This window comes from Marmota marmota, unplaced genomic scaffold (assembly GCF_001458135.2).
Source record: "Marmota marmota marmota unplaced genomic scaffold, marMar, whole genome shotgun sequence".
Lineage (NCBI taxonomy): Eukaryota > Metazoa > Chordata > Mammalia > Rodentia > Sciuridae > Marmota > Marmota marmota.
Window position 1 is genome coordinate 501,141 of NW_025999929.1, and position 22,897 is coordinate 524,037.

General features: G+C 36.1%; 1 protein-coding gene across 4 annotated transcripts in view; it reads right to left on the reverse strand.

Annotated features, from left to right (window-relative positions):
* Exoc2 (exocyst complex component 2) overlaps positions 1-22,897 on the reverse strand; it is a 203,983-nt gene that overhangs the window by 19,059 nt on the left and 162,027 nt on the right. The window contains exon 24 of one of the 4 annotated variants that reach the window (XM_048800482.1): positions 9,708-12,015. The exons of the other annotated variants lie outside the window; for them this stretch is intronic. Coding sequence (XP_048656439.1) covers positions 11,996-12,015 — 20 coding nt within the window. The 3' untranslated portion in view covers positions 9,708-11,995. Of the gene's footprint in view, positions 1-9,707; positions 12,016-22,897 lie in introns of those variants that run through there. 4 annotated transcript variants of the gene reach the window in all.

The following is a 22,897-nucleotide window of genomic DNA, read 5'->3' on the forward strand; positions in this document are numbered from 1 at the left end:
ACGGTTTCTTCCTTCAATTAGAGGACTGGAAGAAGAAAGACAGAAATGCTGAGGAAGATGTCACCTGAGAAAGACATACATGTTGCCAGGAAGCTGTAAATGCATCTATTACAACAAATGTCCAAGGCCTAAGTGAGAGGAGGAATGAAGTGTAGAGTGAATTTCAAAGGACCCTGGTTTTCATATCTGGAGACAGAACCAGAATATGATTTTTGGTGATAGCATGATCTTCAAAAGGTCCAAGATTGTGTCCGAGGGACAATATTATGTTAATTTGGATGGTATATGTTGTTTCCCTTTCCACTGCATTTATTATAATTGTAATATTATTAGTATCAATGGTTGATAATTACCGTTAAGTTCAGAGAGGTGACAGAAAGGACACTTGGGATCTAAATTCTGCCTTACTTATATACGACTTATATGACCTCAGAAAACACAACTTATTTTCCAGACAACTGTCAACTCTGAAATACAGAAATTATATCTCATTCTTTAATATTTGTGCATCTAATATGTGCTAGGTACCTCCAGGTGGTGGTATCCCAAAGTAAGCAAAACAGATGCAACCCCCAACCCCTAGCCCTAAAGGAGCTTAGAGTTCAGTGGGGAGGAGCACTTTGTCCTGACAAGCAGTACACATATTTCAGGGGCTAATTTTTAAAAATGAAGACATTAATAGTTGACTAAAAGACATAATGACTAGAAAAAAATACATTAATTTTTCTTTTTGAATCTCATGGTCTATACCTTTGTACAATATAATCCATTATGACCCTCATGTACTTGTAGGTGAAGTTCTATTGAGTGGTGCAGAAATTCCTTAGCAATTGAATTTGTACATAAGGCATGACAGCAGCAAACAATCCAGACATAGCATCAAATGTGACTGTGCCATGATTAATGGAAAGATTTGTCTCTGACAGTACTCTCATTGTGCTGGTTTCACACAAAGTTCTCTAGAAGTTGGAATTTTAATGGAACTCTTTTAGGATACTTTGCACTGGCTTTGAAAAGAATGGTGGAACATCACATACCGGTAACAGTCTTGTGGTAACATTTGAACCATGACCAAAAACAAGAGGACCAGGTGGACACAGGAAGACTTAGACATGATCTCCAATACACATACTACTTACTTACTACAGTCACCTTGGGACAAGTTTCTAATCTGATGATTTGTAACTTTCTCTTTCATAAAACAAAGATTAACATTTATAAAATGGAATAATATTTTTAAGAGGCCAAGGACTCACTTGCCAAATACTGGGCAGTCAGCAAATGGGTGGTGCTATGATTGACCACAGCCATGGGGCCCACCCTGCACTTACACATGCACATGGATCACCTGGAACATCCTCTCAGAACACTGTGTCTTTTCCTCCCACTGAAGCAGCTTCACATTTATTTGTAAGACTACTTGATTAATATCTATCTCCCCTACTGGACTATAAACTCTACAAGCATAGAGATCACACACACTTTTTCTTATCTTTGTATTCTCAGAACCTACCACAGTGGCTGGCACATAATAGGCGTTTGGAAAATATTCATGAATGAAGAAATAAAAGGCAAAATCTATGTCTGCCCTGCTTACTCCTAAGTTCTGAAGACTAAACCATCTAAATAAATTGATAAATGAATGATGAATGGCTAGATACGTTAGAGAAGAAACTTGAATATGTGTAAAATTCTATAATGTCCACAGTCAAATGACATGTGAACTATTCACTTAAAAGATAAGTAACCGGTCCTGTTTATGTGAGAAGGAGATGTTTTCTGGTAAAGCACCTCTTACTTTTCTTAAGATATAGGAAAATGAAGAAAGTCTTTCTGTGATTAACAGTCAGGATCCATTTGAAAAATACAATTTGACTAAAGAAAATATAGCAGAACAGAATGTAGCTGAGATTAAATCTATTTGCTTTTCAAATATGCTTTATTTTTCCAGCTGTATTCTTAAACTAATCACTTGTTTCAAAACACTGAAGTAGTTGCTAAATTCTCACTATGTGCTAGATACTTAGGAAGATGTCTATGTATTATAATAGAACATAGTATGTGAACATATTAGGAAACCTGGGTTTTAGTTTAATGTATGGTAAATTAGGAAGAAACCATCAGTGTAGGCAGTGAGAGCAGAAAAAAAGCAAACTGCCTTGATTCTTGGAGTTATAGATAAATGTTACATTATTATGATATAGTAATAAGTACTGTTTTAAAAAAGGTACCCTTAGATAAACCCCCACAACTTTCCATGTTATTTAAGTGAGGGAATGAGAAACAGCTTCTAAGCATTTACAATATATATCTTCTCTACTCTGAATATGAAATTAGAATGTGTCATGATATTTGACAAAAAAAGTGTCCCCACCCACACAGTATCAACGCAGACTATCACTTAGCAATTAATTTGGTAGCCCATTGTGGAAATTCCCCATGGAGAAAACAAAGCTTATTTCTACTCTGTGCTAGGACTTGTAGGCTCTTTCTTGCAGGGTGGGATTCCTGTAAGTCAGCCAGTACAGTGTACCATCCCCAACAACTAAGAGATTTTTTTTTCACACATCAAAATGGAAAGACTTCTTGCTTGGTATATTTGTGTTTGTTCTTTCAATGAAGTAGGGAGGTACTTGATTTTGGAATAGGATAACTATTAAAAATATTTATTGTGTACTTACTACTATTTCATGCCAGACACTATTCCAGGTGCTAGGGATATGGCAGTGACCCAAACCTACCCACAACAAAACCCCTCCTCTTACAGGGCTTACACTGGACTAGGGACATGCCCAGATGTAATACAATAAATAACTTGCACGTAGAGAAAAGGAGTCTTAAACCATCCCAAAACAGTAAGCAAGGGCATGATATAAAATTGTTAAGGCAAATGGTAAAATCTGCATTACCAAAGACAGAGATTCTGTTAATAAGACTTCTCCTCAATGTCTCTGGGGGTAAAAAAATGTCTCATTACTTGTTGAAAAGATGTTAATCTTCCTTTTGTGTCAGTTTCATGGAAATAAATTCTAGCAATAACTTTTAATAGATAATGTACAGCTGTGTATTAGAATAATTGGGGTTTAAACCTCAGCTGGAAAAATCAATTAATTCACTGAGCTTCAGGTTTTCCTTAATGTATGGGAAAATTCTTTGTAAATATATAAATAAAAAGTGTCATACAGATTTGATTCTTACTATTAATACTTTGGACAAATTGCTAGGTAGACTGCTATAGGAGAAAAGTCCATATTAAAGAATAGAACATTGAACATTTGGGTTGATCAAGTCTTTGTTCTTCAGTTTTTAGTTTGAAAATTTAAAAACTTCCCATTGAAAAGAAATTAAAAACCACGAGAGTATAAGTTTACATAAAAATGAATAAACTCTTCCTTCATCCTTCTCCCCAGGAATAATCACAATTGATAGTTTGGTGTATATTCTTTCAATTTTTTCTCATGAATATAATGTCTTTCTAAAACAAGGAGATTACAGTACACATTCTCTTCTTGAAATTGATTATGTCATTCCACAATACATCACAAGTATTCTTTTAAAAATATTTATTTTTCAGAGCAGTTATGTTCTCAGCAAAACTGAGCAGAAGGTATAGCAATATCCATATATCCTCTGCACCCACACAAACACAGCCATCCTGTTATCACCATCCAGTGATACATTTGATAAAATGATGGATAGACAATGAGACATCACAATCACTGAAGTCCACTGTTTACATTAGGGTTCACTCAGTGTTCTACATTCTATAGGATTAGACAAAAATATAGTGACATGTATCCACCACTATAAGTACATGCAGAATATTTTCACTATCCTAAAAATCTTCTGTGCTCACTCTGCTTATTCATCTCTCTCTCCACTAACCTTGGTAACCACTAGTCTTGCACTCTCTTCACAGTTTTGCCTTTTCTGTAATGCCACATAGTTAGAATCATACAATATGCAGGCTTTTAAGATTGGATTTTGTCCCTTAATAATATGCATTTAAGGTTCTTTCATGTCTTTTCACAGCTTGACAGTTCATCTCTTTGGGTGCTAAATGATACCCCATTATCTGGATGTACTAATTTATTTATCCATTTACCTATTGAAGGACATCTTGGTTGCTTGCAAATTTTGGCAATTATGAAAAATACTGCTATGAACATCAGCCAGTAGGCTTTTGTGTGGACATATGCTTTTAGCTCCTTTGAGTAAATATTAAATAATGTCACTTCTAGGTCTTATGATAAGAGTATGTTTAGTTTTGTAAGAAACTGTCCAATTGCCTTCCAAAGTAGCTATATCATTTTGTGTTCCCCCTGACAGTGAATGAGGGTTCCTATTACTTTCCATCCTCACCAGCATTTGGTGTGGTCCAGTGTTCTAGCCTTTGGTCATTCCAATAGGTATGTAGTGGTATCTCACTATTGTTTTAATTTGCATTTCCCCAATGACATAAAATGTTGAGTCACCTTTTTCATAGGCTGATTGGTCATGGGTAGATTCTTTATTGAGTTCTTTGGCCCATTTTAAATTGGGTTGTTTGTTCTTCCATGTATATAAATCTACCGGATAATTTTCAATGGCTACCTAGTATTTTATAGTATGATATATCAAAATTAACCATCCTCCTACTGTTACTTCCATAAGTAATACTGCAGTGAACATAGATTCATGCATTTTACTAGCATATTTATGTAAGATATCTTCCTGGAAGTGGAACTGTTGAGTCCAAAGATTCCACTTTTGATAGATTCTTCCAAGCTGACATTTGAGAAGCTATAGAAAATTATACTTCTTTTCGATTTTAACTTGGATTCTCTGGTTGCTATAATTAATAGTACCCCTAATACATGCTTCTCCTTACCCATAACAGTCCATTGAAAACCTTCTTATACAGCTATTTGAAAAAACTTTCATTAAAACAATAAAATAAAATTTTAAACAAAACACAAAGGTCAAGGGGAACTTACTAAAAGTTACACGAGACATACCCTTAATTTGACTGGATAAAGAATGTTATAAACGAGTTGGAGAGGAAGAACACTGTAATTACAGAAAACAACTGCTATATACCATTTGAATCTATACCAAGAATGCAAACTTTTCCATGAAGCACTTCCTGTCACAATCGAATAGACGACTCCTTTACTAAGTTCAAGATATTCTGCCTAATGTTGTTTTGAAACATGACACTCTTCAGTCAAGGCTATAAGAAATCAACCCTGGAAACTCTGGAGATACTGCCTACCTTATAAACCACATTTCCTGTTTTTAACCCCTGTGCCCTAAATCAGTTATCACTCCTAGTCTACTGATAAAAATAGATTGAAAAATACTATAAATATCCCACAATGTACTTTTTTATTGTCAAACTGAAACAATACATGAAAGTACTTTTGGGTATTTCTTTTTCAAGTAAATTATCTATTCAATTGTACTCTGAAGCCTGTCAAAAAAAAAAAAAGTAACCAGAAACCGTATTAATATTGACAGAACAGACAGAAAGACCTAAATATTTTGTAACAAAATTAGCTTTTGTTGGAAAAGAGAAGGGGTTTTAATTCCCAAGTCTCCAAGGTTTAATGTAGTAATTTCCACATTGATAGTGTTTGCCATATAATAAATTTTTTTAAATGCCTATCAGAGGACAGGTTAGTAGTGTACAAATAACTTCAGCCTCTACAGTGTTCTATTTTCTGTTCAAGGATTTTTCTTCTTCTTTAGTCAATATGATCTCCTGTTAATCAATATGATCAATCTGAATAGAAGATTCAATGCTTTTGAAAAAGAAAAATTATCACCAGCAGTGAAAATAGCAATGAAATGATTTCATGGCTTATTTTTTCCATCTATAATAAGAATTTATATTCCTAAGTTTAACATTCATAAACTTTACGAAAAGCTCTTAAGGTTTAAATAAAAGTAAGGCAAACATAATCCCCTGTCCATCTCAAAAGTTAAAGTCTGATGTCTAAGACAAAGAATGATATAAAATGTTACAGAATACTTTATACATGTAACCTAGAATATCAGTTTCTTCATTCAAAAACTTGATACACTGAATTTCAGACTTAAAGGTAGAAAACTAACCAATTTAACTAAAACTTATCAATTAAATTCATCTGTTTAATCTTTTGGCAAAAAAGTTTTTCTATTAGAGGGCAACTTCAATTGGAAAAATGAAAGTGACAAGAAAATAGAATTCATTCTATAAATGCAAATGAATATATTTGACTTCTACTGTGAAGTATGACTTCTGGATTTAATGTTTTATAAACAGGTTTTGGGTAAATGTTCAATTTTCAAACTCTCAAATAGTCTTTCAAAAAAATAAGAATGACTTCAATGAAACTGAAAGTAATTAATGCTCATGAAAGAAGCAGAGCTGTGAAGCAGGTTGTTTAGCTATGTGGCCTCTGTGAACAATGGAAGCACTTCTACTATTTACTATCTGACACCATGTGGATGGTTCAAAATTGCTGGGTAGTTCTACTGCTATTATTGAGCAGACAGTGCATCTCTACGACTAGAATTAGTACTGTGGAGCACAGGAAAGAAGTAAGCAGGTAATGTCCCTATTCTCAATTTATGGCTCCAAATTCAATTTTAAGAAGAAAATACAATCATTATAAGTTTCAGGCACTAGAGTTCATCTATCCCTCTCATGCTCCCGCTCCCTATCCCACTATGAATCAGCCTCCTCTGGACAGAGGGGTTGGAGGGGAAGGGAGGGGGTTATTAATGATGGTGGAATGTGATGATCATTATTATCCAAAGTACAGTTATGAAGACACGAATATACAACCAGAGATATGAAAAATTGTGCTCTATGTGTGTAATAAGAATTGTAATGCAATCTGCTGTCATATATAAATAGAAAAAAAAAAAACATTTCAGGCACTAAACCAAAAGAAGGACCTTGAAATTAAAAATGAGCTTGAGTCATAATCAAATTGAAGGCAGATAAAAATGTGAAAAGCCAATAGTTATAACATGAGATAAATATATAATCTCTACTTTATAAATATCATGTTAGCAAAATGTTAATACTGTCTGTATATTGTAAAATACATGTAATAACAAATGTATAAAACACATGTATAAATATCTACTATATATTTTATATATTATAAATAATAAAATAAATTAGAAAGTAAAGAAATAAAGAGAAAATAAAAATTATTTTATTAGTCTAGATAAGCCAGGTATGCCAAAGTTGAAGAATACCCCAAAATATCAGATGCTTAAAACAACAGCCAATGTACTTCTTGCTAATGTGATGATAAGAAAATAGAATTCAGAGGTCATAGAGGTCTTGATAACTGATATCACTTGGGTCTAGGCTTATGGAGGCTCCACCACAATATACCTTCTGTGACCATAGAAGTAGGGGAAAATGTGAACAATACTCTGAGCTAGCTAGTCCTCTAGGCTCTGGCTGGAGATCATCTGGCTACTCCACAGGCCTAGCTCTGACTTCAGTGGGTAAGGTAGGAAAACCCTTTCCCTAAGAGAAAAAGAAGGGGGCTTTGGTGAACAGTAATGTAATCTACCATTACTTATAGTAGAGTTTTACATTTACCAGTACAAAAATGTATTTTAGAATTAAAATTAAAATGAAGGTCTGATTCTAAGTTCATTTTATTTTGATAATTGGATTTAACAGCTTTCATAGCAGAGAAACTACTACACAAAGAAATGCAGATATATTTGGAAGAGGTACATAATCGGCTGAATTTTAAATCATGATCACTCAGCAGTCAGGATCTTTAAGTTTCTAGATATGAGTGCTTCCTTCACCTTAAAATTAAATATAACTTACATTTATTTAGTGAACTATATAACTCTTAAGTGTAGAACTTGATTTTTTTTTTTACATTTTTATATGTACCCACACATACACACATCAAGATATAGTTATTTATTTCCAGCAAACTCTGATGTCCTCGTTCCCTCTCCAAGAGGTAAACACTATTTATCCTCTATCTCCCAAGATCAGTTGTGCTTGTTTTTATACAAATGAAATACTGAAAATGGTATAGAAGCAGAGAGTCTTATTTATTTGTTAGCTGGCGTATTCCTCTCAATGCCTGTGAGAACAATGAAGTTGTTGCATGTGGAGGATTTGGGTCATTCTCATTCTTGTATGAAATTGTACTGTACTGTACACTTATCTGTCATAAAATTTGTTTGCAATTTTTAGCTATTTCAAATGGGGCTGCTATGAATATAGTTGTTCATGTCTTTTGGTAGACATAAATACCAATTCTCTTAGGAAAGCTACTAGAATGGAACTGGGTTACTGCAAACATGCATGCTGATCTTTAGTGCATATAGCATGTTCCTAGCGGGGATTACAGCAGGAAGGACTGCAGGCCCCAGCAGAATATTAAAAAGAAAGCTACTGTAGAAACCAAAAAAAAGAAGGTTAAAAAAATACCAAGTATACACACGAATTTTTCTTTTCACTAATACAACCCAACCATAGAGTGCAAGAATATAAACTTCTTTCATACCCATCATATTTAAAGTCTATGAAGGTGGCTTTCTGTGACTGCATAAAACCTATTATTAAAGTTCTTTAATACACAAATTTGCTAAAAGTGATATGTAGTCTACATATAATTCTTAAAGCCCTTGTTACTGTAATCATGGGTTGTCACACCATTTGCAGCCAAAAATGACAGTAATTTCAAAAAAGAAAAATGAGTTTTTTAAGTATATCATATTTATGAATTTACTTTGGTTGTCATTCAAACATTTTGATTATTAGTGTGAGATACTATCAAGAAATAGAAGTAAATTGATCCAAAAAATAATTCATATCCCAAGTAAATATTCTCTACCGTATCAAGATTTTATTAGCATTGTCTTTAATTTTCTCAGATATAAATAAACTGGTTCACTGGTGTCTCTTGCTCCAAATACTTAAAAAAAAAATAGTCACAAACTCAGTTTTTATTCCAGCTATACTATTTTTGGACTGTTTATACGGGCTAGGCATGTTAATTAGCTTGTGGATAAATGATATTTTTTTGAAAGTGATTAGAAAGCAGAGAGAGAAAGAATTCAATACTCGTCCATGGTCTTAAGTAAAATTTCATCTGGACCTCAGTTTTCTCAACTATAAAATGAGGCATGTTACATCTCTCATCCCCATTCAGGCCTGTATGTTTCCCATTTATTGTGGACTTCCAGGAAATGCTGAAGATATTATTTTTAAGATACTCAGAAGTTTTCCACATTGATGTTCAGAATAAATAGTAATCAAAAAGGACAACTGCTGGGAGCCATTAGCCAAGTAGGTATGACAATTTCCTTGCCAGTGTACCCCATGTTGCCCTGACATTGAATGTAGGTGACCTTGCTCAAGGACCAAGGCGGATTAGGGCGTTCCCGGTTTAGGTTCCAGGTTTAAGGTTTAAGATTATTCCTGCTGGGAATAGGGCGTATCCTGCTGCCTGAGTTCCCCTTGAGTTCTCACGGGATTCAGACAGTATATTTTGGAGATAGAAGCCCAGTGGAGGTGGATTTGGGTAGAGAATGTGGATTTCCCCAGAACGTGATTGTAGACGGCTGGTGTGAGTTCGGGAATAAAGAGTTGCTGTTTGAATCTACAAGCTGTGTGGTGGCTCGTGATTGTGTGCCCAGCCAGACTGCGGCATTTGTGCCCAGCCAGACTGTGGCAGACAACTATTAAGCTGTATTCAAAGTATTTGGGGGTTGATTTTTGCTTCTTATTCAGAGAAGGAAAAAAGAAAGTTGGAGTCCAGTAAATATTTATTGAATGCCTCCTATCTTTGAGGTTCTGTATTGGTGTTGGAAGAGACAGCTGGTGATGGCATTCTGAAAATAATGCTCTGTGGTTTAGCATTCTTAACAAATTCTCTCACATGCTCAATATTTATAAAAATGAGTAAATCTCTGTGTCTTCTTCACTCCCTGACCATAGGATTTGAGCTCCTGGTAGTCATCTGATGGTTTACTAGTGGCTGTAGGTAGAGTGGTGGTGAAGTCCTACTCCTCAACAGCTCTCAGGGAACTCATCCATGGAGACAAAACTCACCCCTGGAGAAGAAACTCCAGGGATGAAGGACAGCCAGGGAAGAGTCCACATTGGACAGAAAACCTGGTTTAGGCACACAGGAACCTCCCAGCAGAGGCGTGTGGGATAGGAAGGATAGAGCGGGATATGGGGATCAAGTGAGGGAAATGAGCCCTTAAAAATGTTTTAAAGGGAGCCAATGACCAGACCTGCATATGTTTAAAAAAACAAAACCAAAAAAACCTTAAAAGAGAATGATAATCAGAGGAGGCTTTACTCTAAACCAACCCTTCTTAAAACTTTTCTTTTTCAGTTTTAGCCAATAAAAGCATTTGAATGGCATTGCTTTTTGATGAAACTATGATCCTTTTGTCTTTTATAAAATAACACACCAGAAACAAATTTGTAACTTTGTAATGTATAAAGGAGGATACTTGAATTATACATTTTCCAGCTCAGCCTCAGAATTACTTTTCACTTGCCCAAAGTTAGCAACTAGGAGTTATTATTTGCTTCCACCTTGTCCTACACCCAGAAATACAAAGAAAAGCAAACAAAGTTTTAAAAAATAACCAACCAATACTAGGAAAAAAAATCTCTTTTCATCTTTTTATCATTTCCATAGTCTTCTGTTCTAATATTTCCTGTCATTCCTGTCATCTCTCTTGCTGCCTTTTTTTTTTTAAGAGAGAGAGAGAGAGAGAGAGAGAGAGAGAGAGAGAGAGAGAATGAGAATCCTCAATATTCATTTTTTTAGTCTTCGGCGGACACAATATCCCCGCCTGCATGTGGTGCCGAGGATCGAACCCGGGCTGCTCGCACGCCAGGTGAGCGTGCCACTGCTTGAGCCACATCCCCAGCCCTCTTGCTGTCTTTGAAGGCACAGAATCTGTGTAACACATGTGGATGTGAGGTTCTCCCGAGTGCTGCCTGGTCTAACTAAGTGCCAACAGCAGCTTTAGAGCTGATATGTAGCCAGTTAGACTCCAGGTGTGCTGGGAGGGATGTGGCACCACAGTCCAAGGGAGGAAACATTTAGTAAGAATGATTGCAATTAAGTAACTATTTTCAATAAAAAATGAGAACATACACACACACACACCATGTAAATATATGTGTGCTGAACATAAAGTGGCTTCCAGGATTTCTTTTAGTCAATTTGTCTAAAAGTCTCACTACTGTTACTCTAATTCCTTAGATTCTGCAAAACAGGAACTAAATTATCAAGGCACATTTGATAATGACTTAAAATTTGTAAGAAAGTCCAAATGTAACATTTGGAAATCATCTGAACCTCAGCTTTCTGTTGTGATGCATGTTATAAATAACTCAGAAAGTACAGCAATTGTTAGTTTTCCAGTTCAAAGTAACAGTCTGGAATTGTCTATATCAGTGCATGCCACTTATCCAAACACTAAGTCAATCCTCAAGTTTTTCATTAAATCTCATCTTTAATGCAAAGTGCAGAGATATTAAAATTAGTACAACAGTTTTTGGCTAACGGTAGACAGTGGTGCCCTATTCTGCCGAGCATATTTAAAGAGTCTTAATTGGCTATATATCAGCTCTGAAGCTACTATTGGCACCTATGTGGACCAGACTGCTCTCCAGCACAACAGATTAGGAAAATAAAAACTTCCACATATGAACCAAGGCTTTTGTTTAGAGGAGATATCAGAAAGAGATAAGATAATTTCAATGCTAAACTTACATGAAAATGATGATCCAAATTTCAATGTTCACTGTAAACTTTCAACTTTTTCCAACATGAGAGTATATACAGTAATCTCACCAGACATCCCCCCAGCACAAAAAGGCATATGGCATGGCTGCCTCAGTTATGTTATCTCTGTTCATCAGGTGTAGGGGCATCAGAGACTTCCACAGGCTCCTCAGAGAATGCCTTGAGGCAAGGAGATCAAACATTGGCAGGCCCAATGCTCTTCAAAGGTTTTCAGACAAAACTGTTTAAGACAAATACTTGTTAAATTTAGGGGTCACAGTAATGCTAAATATAAACAAGTTCACTAAGAATAATAAAAATACCTGGAATAGAGGAAAAAAATGCCCAAACCATGGCATATACTCAAGTATCTGTTATTTTATTACCTTGGTGTTTACCACTATGCACAAAACTGTAATATGAAAATTAGTTTTAGAAAAAAAGTCTCTCAGACTATGAACAAATGAGCAAAATCAGGTAAAGTGAAGAGGGGAAGTCCCTAATGCTTTCTATAGCACCTTAGAAGCTTAAGTTCCACAGATTCATAATACAAATATAAAATAATTACAGAACACACATACACACTTTATCCAAGGCCTTACAGACTGAAAAAGATCCTGTCAGAAGTCAAGGATACAATGCTTCATCACCTATCTTAAAGGAACAGTGATGTTCTAGAATGGCTCAATGAGTGTTGACTTTCAAACAGAACTGATGCTATTGAAGGAATATAGGAAACACCAGGTAATATCACTATTGCTAATGTGGTTCATCCAATTTTAGAACAGACTTTTGGATAAGATTTACTGAGAGTGAGAGAGAGTACAAAAGCCACAGGATCAACAGTGAAGGCAGAGACACAGTTTGGATAGAGTAAAACTGAGTTAAGAGAGAGGAAGATTTTCATATTCTCTCTCCTTCTGTTCCACGGTTGGTTCCACTGGGACAAAAAAAGCTACAATGAGCAAGGAATGTAGCTCTATACACCAGAGCACAAGGATACAGGGCAAGGCTGATCTATAAGACTCAAAGTCCACTCAAGGGATCCCTTGGTAAAGGGAGGCACAATTTGATTATTAAAAAATTAACTACTAAAATGAATTGAAGCTCATCATATGTGTTCATATCATGAGTTTCCAAAAAATAAACAAATATTTTGTTGAGACTTTTGAGAAATGCTAGGGAACCAACTCATTCTGAAAAGTGTCAAAGAAAGAATCAAAAATTTCCTTGAACTTCCAGTATAAATTATACTTCAGAATAAGTATACAATTAATGAAAAGAATTTTTTAACTTATGTTATATTCCAGGAAAGAATCATTAATTAATAATCTCTAATATGAAATAGATCATGGGAAAAATTATCAGTGGTACTAAAACTGTTAGATGCAAAGTTTATGGCCAACTTTTAAAGGGTGAAGCTGACAACATTTGAATCTAATTTTCATCTTAACACTACAAACAGACCAAACATACTGTGTAGACTTGATGGAAGTAAACCCATTAAACCTAACATTGATAAAGCATCTTTACTAACCACAAAATTTAGAGCAAACAACAAAGATGGAGGAACATGTTAAATGACATCATGAGGAATCAATCTAAAAAACCTAGACTGTGAGGAAATCTAAAGAACAAAGGACCTAATTTATTTAAAAAACTCAAGAGGGAACCCAGAGAGTTAACAAACTAAAAATAAATAAATAAATAAGACTAAAAACCACTTAAGAGATGCATGAATAAAGGAAAACGTATGTAACTAGAGTGAATCCTAACTTAAGCAAACTGTCTAACAAGCCTCTGTAAGAATTTCAACAATGGAGTGGTGTAACTCTACTTTGTGTACAACCAGAGACATAAAAAACTGTGCTCTATATGTGTATTATGAATTGAAATGCATTCTGCTATCAAGTATAACAAATTAGAATAAGTAAATTTAAAATAAAATAACATGAACATTTCAACAATGGGCATATGATGAAATTAAGGAATCGTTTTTCTTTTTTTTTCAGATCTGATAATAGTATTATGATTACTTATGTTTCTTAAAAAAAAATAAATAATTTGCCTCTGATTTGTGCATGGGTAAAATGATGTAAAACCTGAGACTTCCTTCAAATTACTAGATCCTGGAAGCAGTGAGGAGTAGGGTGGTATAGATTTAAAAAAAAAAAAAAAAAAAAAGATTGGGCAGGGCTGATAATTATTAAAGCCAAAAGGTAAATAAAGATTTGCTATACCATTCTGTTTTACTTTGTGTCTAAAAATTTCTCTAATAAGAAGTTTGAAAAATGACTTAAGATTGTTTGCACAATAGTACATTAGTTTATCCTGATGCCAAAAACATAGTTTACCACTATCAATTTAATACATAATAAAATAAAATAAATACTTCAGCAGATAAGACATGCAATGAAGAAAATATGTAGGCCACAGTCCATCTCAAGGTTAATAAATTTCATTTCTAATAGTCTTCACATTTAAGACTATTAGAGCCAACATTTAGCTTTATTGAAAAATGTTTGGCAGACAAAGAAATTATAACCAAATGTCCAAAGCATTGTCCAAATGGTTTTCATTGCACTGGCTCTAATATGTTAAATTGCTTATAAAAAAGGAGACAATGTCTGAAAAATATGAACCTACATGAAAAAAAATGATTTTTAAAAAGGATGACCAACTAGGATTATCCTCCTTTAGAAATATGTAAAATTGCTCTTTGCTCATCAACAAATACAACACCATTACAAACTACCTTACAATAAGTTTCAAATGAAATTAAGACCCCTCGAAGGAGTTATAATATCTTTTCCTTTAGAGTTCAGTAAAGGGAAATTATTGACTTGGACATTTCTTCACAGATTAAGTTCACTCAGTTGGTGTTCGGTCTGATCAAAGGGAGAATTCATACAGCACTGAACTACCCAGAGCAGGCGACTCATTGAGGAGTGGAAGGGTAACAGAGAGACAATTGCTTTCACCAAATGCTAACACAGATTCCATATTCAGAGAAGAGGACAGATTCTGAAAAGTGTCCCAACAGATAGCACCAGGAATATGATGTTTATCGTGGTGTTACATACATTTTACAATATTCTAAGCCCTTTTAACTGGATGGTGTATGTGTTATTTTTGTAACTGTGGCAAGTGGGGCAGGCAGGGCAAAGGCAGCAGTGCCATGATAAAGAACACAGAGGAAACAGAGTGGGCAGTGGGTTGGAGAGGAGGCCTTTTTGAAATGAGAAATGGAGATGTGGTGAGATTTAGGGTGTGTCAGAGACAGCAGGAATGCAAGAAACTGGAGCTCACTGAGTGTGATGTGGGATGAGCTAAGGGCAAGGAAGGTGCCTAGAACTGCGGGTGAGAATAAAGTGGAACATGTCAGCTCTGGAGGCTGAGGGAGGCATGTCCAGGGATCGGGACAGTGAATATGACAGGCCAGTGATGGTAGGGAGAGCAGGTCAGTGAGCACCCAAAGGAGGAGGGAGAGTGTGATCTGAAGCAGTTTTTTTCAAAGTCTTGACTACAAGGGTAAAATGCAATGTCCAAGTGCAGCTAAAGGGGATGAAACAAGGTTTGCTTATTATATTTTTTAAGATACTTGAGTGACTTTCAATTTTGATAAGAAAAAGGCTATGGAGAGGAAGATGTCAAGACCTGACCAGAGAAGAGAGGAGAAGAACGAGCCTCAAGAGATCACAGAGTAGAGTGTGAAAGCAAGTTTAATTAGCCTCCAGAGGCTAAGGAGCACATGATATGGGAAGGATGGAAGCACACAGGTGGAAAGGAGGGCAGTATCGATTTGGATTCCATCATCCAAAAAGCCAGGACTTGGTTATGGAGAGAAAAACACTTCAAAGTTATAGTTTTATAAATCTTCCTTATAGCTCATCCCTGAACTGTTGGCTGAGGTGTTTTATTTGGAATAGGAATTAACACTGAAATAATGCTTTCTTTGTATATTATTAGAACACCACAAGTTTTATATTTGCTGAGATCAGCTCATATTTTTGCCTGCACACCTAGAACTGGTTCTCTAGATTTACCAAAGTAAACATTATAATCATTATCTCATCAATTATCACTAATTATTAATTATCATTAATCACAATTAACAGAGTATATCATATTAATTATAACGAACATTAACTCTTAGTAACATTATTTAGAAATGGAAGTGGATTAGTGCCTTATTAAAAGGGTTTGAGTGGCAAATGAAACCCTCCACCCCTTCTACCATGTGAAGATACAGGGTTTGTCCACCGCAGCAACAAGGTGTCATCTTGGAAGCGGACAGCAGGCCTCACCAGACATTGAATCTGCTGTCACCTTCATCTTGGACTTTCCAGCCTCCAGAACTGAGAAGTAAATTTCTGTTCTTTATAAATTACCCAACTGGTGCTATTTTCTTATAGCAGTTCAAAGGAACTAAGATGAAGAATAAGCCAGAAAGCAATATTGCAACAAACCTGTATATACCTCTCTGTGCCAGTACATAAAATGCATTTTAGTAAACTCTCCAGAAATTTTCAGAAAAAGATTTTCCCTACGAGTTGTTAAAGTTTAACAGCTGATGAGACTAATGTTTAAATAAAGATGAAAATTTAATGATATGGGCAAACAGCACAGACAAAACCTGAGTTCTGTGTACAGGAGCAAGTCTTACTTGTTTACTTTTACTTTTTTATCAATAAAACAAATTTATAATGGAAGTTACCCCTCTGCTTGACATAATGAAACTTGAAGTTCTCTTCTAGCTTATTTTTCTGCCCTGATTAAAGCATTTAATTAACTTTCACTGCAATGTCTTAGTTGCTTACAAATCTTACTTGCAAGTCTGACTTACTCTGTACACAGAGTCAAATTTTAAATATTTTTAAAATTACAAAATTTAGTATGAAGAGAAAAATGTTGGAGGAAATAAAACGTTACAAATTGACAAATTAAAAACTTTGAATATACAGATTAACATACTGATTTTCATTTTATTCTAGTCTTAATGTTCTAAATATGTATATTTCTGTATCTGTGAATTAAATTTAAACAGGGCATGAATGTGTAGTTTAATTTGGCCAGTGTGCAAAGCATAATTAGGTCCTTAAATTTGTACTGGTGATCTCACGGATTTTGTGATTGAATTGCTGTTTCCCAAATTCCTTTTTTTTTTAAAAGAGAGAGAGAGAGAGAGAGAGAGAGAGAGAGAGGAGAATTTTTTTAATATTTATTTTTCAGTTTTCGGCGGACACAACATGTTTGTTTGTATGTGGTGTTGAGGATCGAACCCGGGCCGCATGCATGCAGGCGAGCACGCTACTGCTTGAGCCACATCCCCAGCCCTCCCAAATTCCTTTTAAAAATGGAATTTAGGGACTGGGGTATGGATCAGTGGTAAAACACTTGCTTGCAATTGCAAGGTCCTGGCTTCAATACCCAACACTGAAAAAAAGTACTCTCTTGAATGAAAACTATGTCTATTTCACATTAAATTTATATTCTGAATAAAGTGTTATTATTTGAACATAGTGTTAGGTATGTATGCTAGGGGAGCAAAACTGATCAGGACTAAGACATTGCAGTGAAAGTTACTTAAATGCTTTAACCAGGGAAAAAAAGGAAGCCAGAGGAAGAGAACTTCAAGTTTCATTATATCAAGTGGAGGGGATAAGTGGTTATAAATTTGTTTTATTGAGAAAACAATATACTCAGTGGAAAGAACAATTTCTTATAATCCTTATTCAGGTATCTATTGGAAAGAACTATCAGACGTAGCAATGGTATAATTATGTAGAGAGGTCATCTTGTGAAGAAATTAGCCTGGCTGCAGCCTTCTACATGCCCAGTAGAGCCATCTGTGACTACCAGAGCGGGCCTCTAATGAGGCTACTCACAGATGGCTGAGGTCCAGAGAAAGTGATTCTAAAGTGATAATCTGCTTTCTTAGTTTAAGAAGCGATGTTCCTAATACACATAACTGAGCAGTGATGTACAGTGAAATAAGTGAATTGAAGTAATCGATGTTTTCCCTTTGACTTCTAACCACATATAAAAGATAAGTTCCTACTCTAGAAAGTTTTACAAACTTAGTTTTGAATTTTTCATTTCTTCTAGCAAGAAGAGAAAAACAAACAAACCCAGGTCCACTACTTACTGAAATATGAAAATGCTTATCAGACAGTCTTTCCCAAGTTGTAAATACATCTTACTGTACATAATTGTGTTAATTGTTATAAAGCACATATCATAAAGGAAATCTCATTTATTTTTTCCTGATTCCACCCAAGTGCACAGTCCACTCACCTCACCCCAGGACTTCCTCTATAGCTTCCTAACTAATCTCTTCAGCAGAATGATAAAGTCCCACCTCCATCATCTAGTCCCCACTAGGCCATATTGCCATCACCACCTTAACAACTTCCCTTAAAGCATCTAACTTCAGTTTGATTAGTTTTATTTTTCTTTTGTTTTGTATTTGGTCTTTAATGTCTAGGAGTTTTGAATGCCCTAAATCATCTGAATTATTGGGATGTATCCCAAATCCTACTTGTTCCTTAAGATATCTACCCTATGATTACAGGCCAGGTTAAATTATCCCCAATTAGAAACAGCAGAATCAGAAGTTTGCAAGTCTTTGGAGGCCATTTCGATCAACAATATCTGGTGGCTGGCCACTCAGCATTGATGTGAACACTGCTGCTGATAAAATATATATATATATATTTCTTATAAGGATGACCATATTTTTGAAAATTCTAATGATAACTGCTATGTGATTTTAATTCTGCCTTCTCCAGCTATATAAAACTACTTTTCCTTTTTAAAAATGTAGATATAAGAAGATAGCTATTAAATCCATCTTTTTTTTTTAGAGAGAGAGAGAGAGAGAATATTTTAATATTTATTTTTCAGTTTTCGGTGGACACAACATCTTTATTTTATTTTTATGTGGTGCTGAGGATCTAACCCAGCGCCCCACGCATGCCAGGCAAGCGCGTCACCGCTTGAGCCACATCCCCAGCCCAAATCCATCTTTAATCCCTTCTCTAGAATATAGTCTATCCTGACAACCATTTTCTCATATGGTTTGGTTTTAAGATGTAATAGTTTCAGAACACAGGAATTTGCCACTTCTATCTTTGGATACCATACTATAGTAATTCCAACTCTCATTTCACTGGATACTTTAAAGCAGAAACATCACAGAGCACTTGGACAGTAGACCTGCAAACAACCTACAACTTTTAGAATTCATACACTGCCCCATATTAAGCTGTGTCTTCTCCTCCCTCTAGTTGTTAAAACTTGCCTACACCATAACTGTTCCTACATAATTTACATGTAATATCTTTTTTGTCTTTATGTTTCTAATTATGCCTTTTCTTTTTTGTATGCTTTTTTCCTCATAATTCAATTTTTCTTGCATGACTTTAAATTTTTTTTCTACTCAATGAACTCTTTTGAGGTAAAATTCATATACAGTGAAAGCAAAGATCTTTAGTGCATAATCCAATGGGATTTGATACAAGTGTGCAACTTTCTAGTTACTATCCAAATAAGATACAGATCATTTCTTTTTTGGAGGTAGAGGGGTACCAGGAATTGAACTCAGGGGCACTCAACCACTGAGCCACATCCCAGCCCTATTTCGAATTTTATTTAGAGACTGGGTCTCACCGAGTTTTTTAGTGCCTTGCTTTTGCTGAGGCTGGCATTGAACTCACAATCCTCCTGCTTCAGCCTCCCAAGCTACTAGGACTACAGGCATACGCCACTGCGCCCGGGTAGATACAAACCATTTCAATCACCCCTAATAGTTCCCTCCTGCCATCGTTTGGTCCATTACTACCACCCACCTCTAGCCATCTTGGATTAGTCAGCCTGTTCTTGACCTTCACTTAGATGGAATCCTATAGTATGTATTCTTGTACTTGAGCTTATTTGCTTATGTCTCCCTTTAAAGGGAGTAACAAGTTATCAGTCTATGGCACTATTAGGAGGTGGTTAAACCTTTAGGAAGTAGGGCCTAGTTTGAGGAAGCAGGTCACTGGGAATAAGCAGGCCTTTGAAAAATATATTTTGTCCCTGTCCCAGATTTGTTTCGGGCCACCATCAGGTGAGCAGTTTTGTTCTATAGTCCTTCTGCCATAATGTTCTGCCTCACCATAAGCCCAGAAATAATGAAGCTGGCTAACCATGGACTAAAACCTCCGAAATTGTAAACCAAAATAAACCTTTCCTACTGTAAGTTGAGTTTTTCAGGTATTCTTACACAGCAACAGAATTCTAACACAGAAAATTGGTACTGAAGAAGGGCTATTGCTGTGGTTATACCTGGCCATGAGATCTGGAAACCTTTGTAATTGGTTTTGGGGGAGGAAGTCAGAAACATCTGGAGAAGTGGGCTAGAAAAGCTTAGAATGATGTAAGCAGAGCTTCATGGGCAATTTTGGTGGAAGCTAAGAAGAGAATGAGAGAATGCCAATGGGAATGCATATAGTAAAGGCTGGGCTCATGAGAGTTCAGATGGAAATGAGGATTCTACTGGGAAATGGACCAGAAGTCATTCATGTTACATTCTGGCAAAGAACTTGTCTACATTTTGTCCAAGTCACTCTAAGTGAGGGTGAATTTAAAGGTGATAGACTAAGTAATTTAACAGAGGAAATTTAAAGCAGCACGCTTTCAGGCTTGCTGGTTGCATTAGTCAGATTTACAGTGAGAATCAGGAACAAAAAGTAGAGAAGAAATGTCTGAAAACTTGCAGGAAAGAAATGAGTGTAAACTTTTAGGCAAGGAGAGTGTGATTGTTAAAGAGATCAGTAATATTAAAAAGAAGCAAGTCACTTTGCAAAGGGACATAGAAAAGATGCCTACAGGACTTCTAAGGAATAAGTAAGACTCTATCCCTCCCAGACTCAAAGGTGTTAAAAGGTATAAACCATTCATCTGAGAAGAAGCCCTTGGGCACCCTGCTCCCACAATAGCTTCCACAACAACTCAGAAGTTGTTGCCCCAGGACTTATTTCACCATGTTCAGCTATCCAGGCACTCAGAGGTCACCAAAGCCATGGCCCAAGCAGTCCCTGCTGCTGCCTGAGCTGGTGGCACAACTTAACATAATCCACGAAGTTCTGGTTTTGCAGGCATTCGGAATGTAAGAGTCTTATGATTATGTAGGTGTCCACTGAGATTTCAAAGGAAAGCCTGGGAGGGCAGGCAGCAGACGGCAGGGTCAAGGTCCCTACAGGTAACCCCTGAAAGCATGATATGTGAAAACTATGAGAGTGATGCCCAAAGCTGCAATGGAGACCCCAGGAAATTAGAGATGCCAAGATTGTGGAACATCTGCCAAGGAATCTGTAGGCAATGAGAGCTAACCTGTGGAGGGGCTCTCATTTCAGAACAAAGAAAAGGAAACGTGGCATTCAGTGTGCTTGCCAACTCTGCTGCAAATCTGTTATGACTCTGTCATAACTCAGTTATGTAAGAAGCTGTTGCAACTTTAGTTGCAACTCTATAGTATGAGAATACCCAATCAGAATGTGTATTGTCTTATATGGGAGACAAAAGAACTTGCAAGAGACACACCATGCTGCATTCCAGGCTCAGCCTTTAGATATAATCCACTAGGCAAGTGTTGACACTAATAAAAGCTGTTTCCTGCTGAACAGTGCCCTGTTTTACTGGGCGATAATCCCATTACAAGCCCAAGAGTGACCACATGGGCTATAGCTGACAAGACTATAGAGGAAGAGCCATCCAAGTCCTTTGTAGCTCACATCATGCCCTGGATGCTGAACATGGAACTACAGAATTTAATATTTGCCCTGCTGGGTTTGGGTTTTGGTCTTAATCTTTGGCCCAATCTTTCTTTGTTATTTTCCTGTTATTCCCATTTTTAAAAGGAATTGTGCCATTGTATGTTTGAAGTATATAATTTGTCCTTTGATCTTTACAGCTAAGAGTTTCCTTGAATCTCAGAGGAGAGGAATAGATGCATTTTGCATTATGAGATGGACATGAGCCTTTGGAGGCCAGAGGTGAAATGTCATGGTTTGGATAGACATAGACTTCACACAAAAGGCTTGGTTGCCAGCCTGTGGCCCTAGTAGGAGATGGTACAACCTTTAGGAGATGGGGCCTAGTTGGAGGAAGGTCACTGGGAGCAGACCTTTGAAGGTACATTTTCTTCCTGCCTCTCTTCCCCCCAATCCTAGTCATCACAGAGTGAGAAGCTTTACTATAACATGTCTTCAGCCATGATGTACTAATTCATCACAGGCCCAGAATTAATGAAGCCAGTCAACCATGAACTGAAACGTTTAAAACCTTGAGTCAAAATAAACCTTTCCTGCTTTTAGTTGATTATTCTCAGTTATCTTATCACAGTGATGGAAAACTGATGAATGCACTATCAATACTAGAGTTCTAGTTGTTCCACATCCTTTGCCAACATTAGTATTCCCAGTCTCTTAATTTTAGCTGTTCTCATGAGTCTGAAGTAGTATTTCACTATGATTTTCTTTGCCTTTCCCTGATTATAAATGCTGCTGTTTATTCTCAATCTGTTACTGGCCTTTTGTGTTTTTTTTTTCTTTTTAAAAAAGCTGTTTTTATTCACCTGTTGCAACATATCTGTTAACATTTCCTTTTGCCATGGACATGCTTTAGTGCCTTGTCAAAATAACTGACCATGTATACATGTGTTCTTTCTGTTCCACTGATCTATTTGTCCTTATGCTAATACTAAAGTTTCATTAGAGTAGCTCTACCAAGTCTTTACACCAAGCAGTGTGAACACACCGACTTCCTGTCCTTCATTAAGAATCTCTGGGTTATCACAAAAGTTAATAACTAGAACCAACAAATGGGACTTACTCAAACTAAAAAGTTTTTTCTCAGCAAAAGAAACAATAAGAGAGGTAAATAGGGAGCCTACACCCTGGGAACAAATCTTTACTCTTCACACTTCAGATAGAGCCCTAATATCCAGAGTATACAAAGAACTCAAAAAATTAGACAATAAGAGAACAAACAACCCAATCAACAAATGGGCCAAGGACCTGAACAGACACTTCTCAGAGGAGGACGTATAATCAATCAACAAGTACATGAAAAAATGCTCA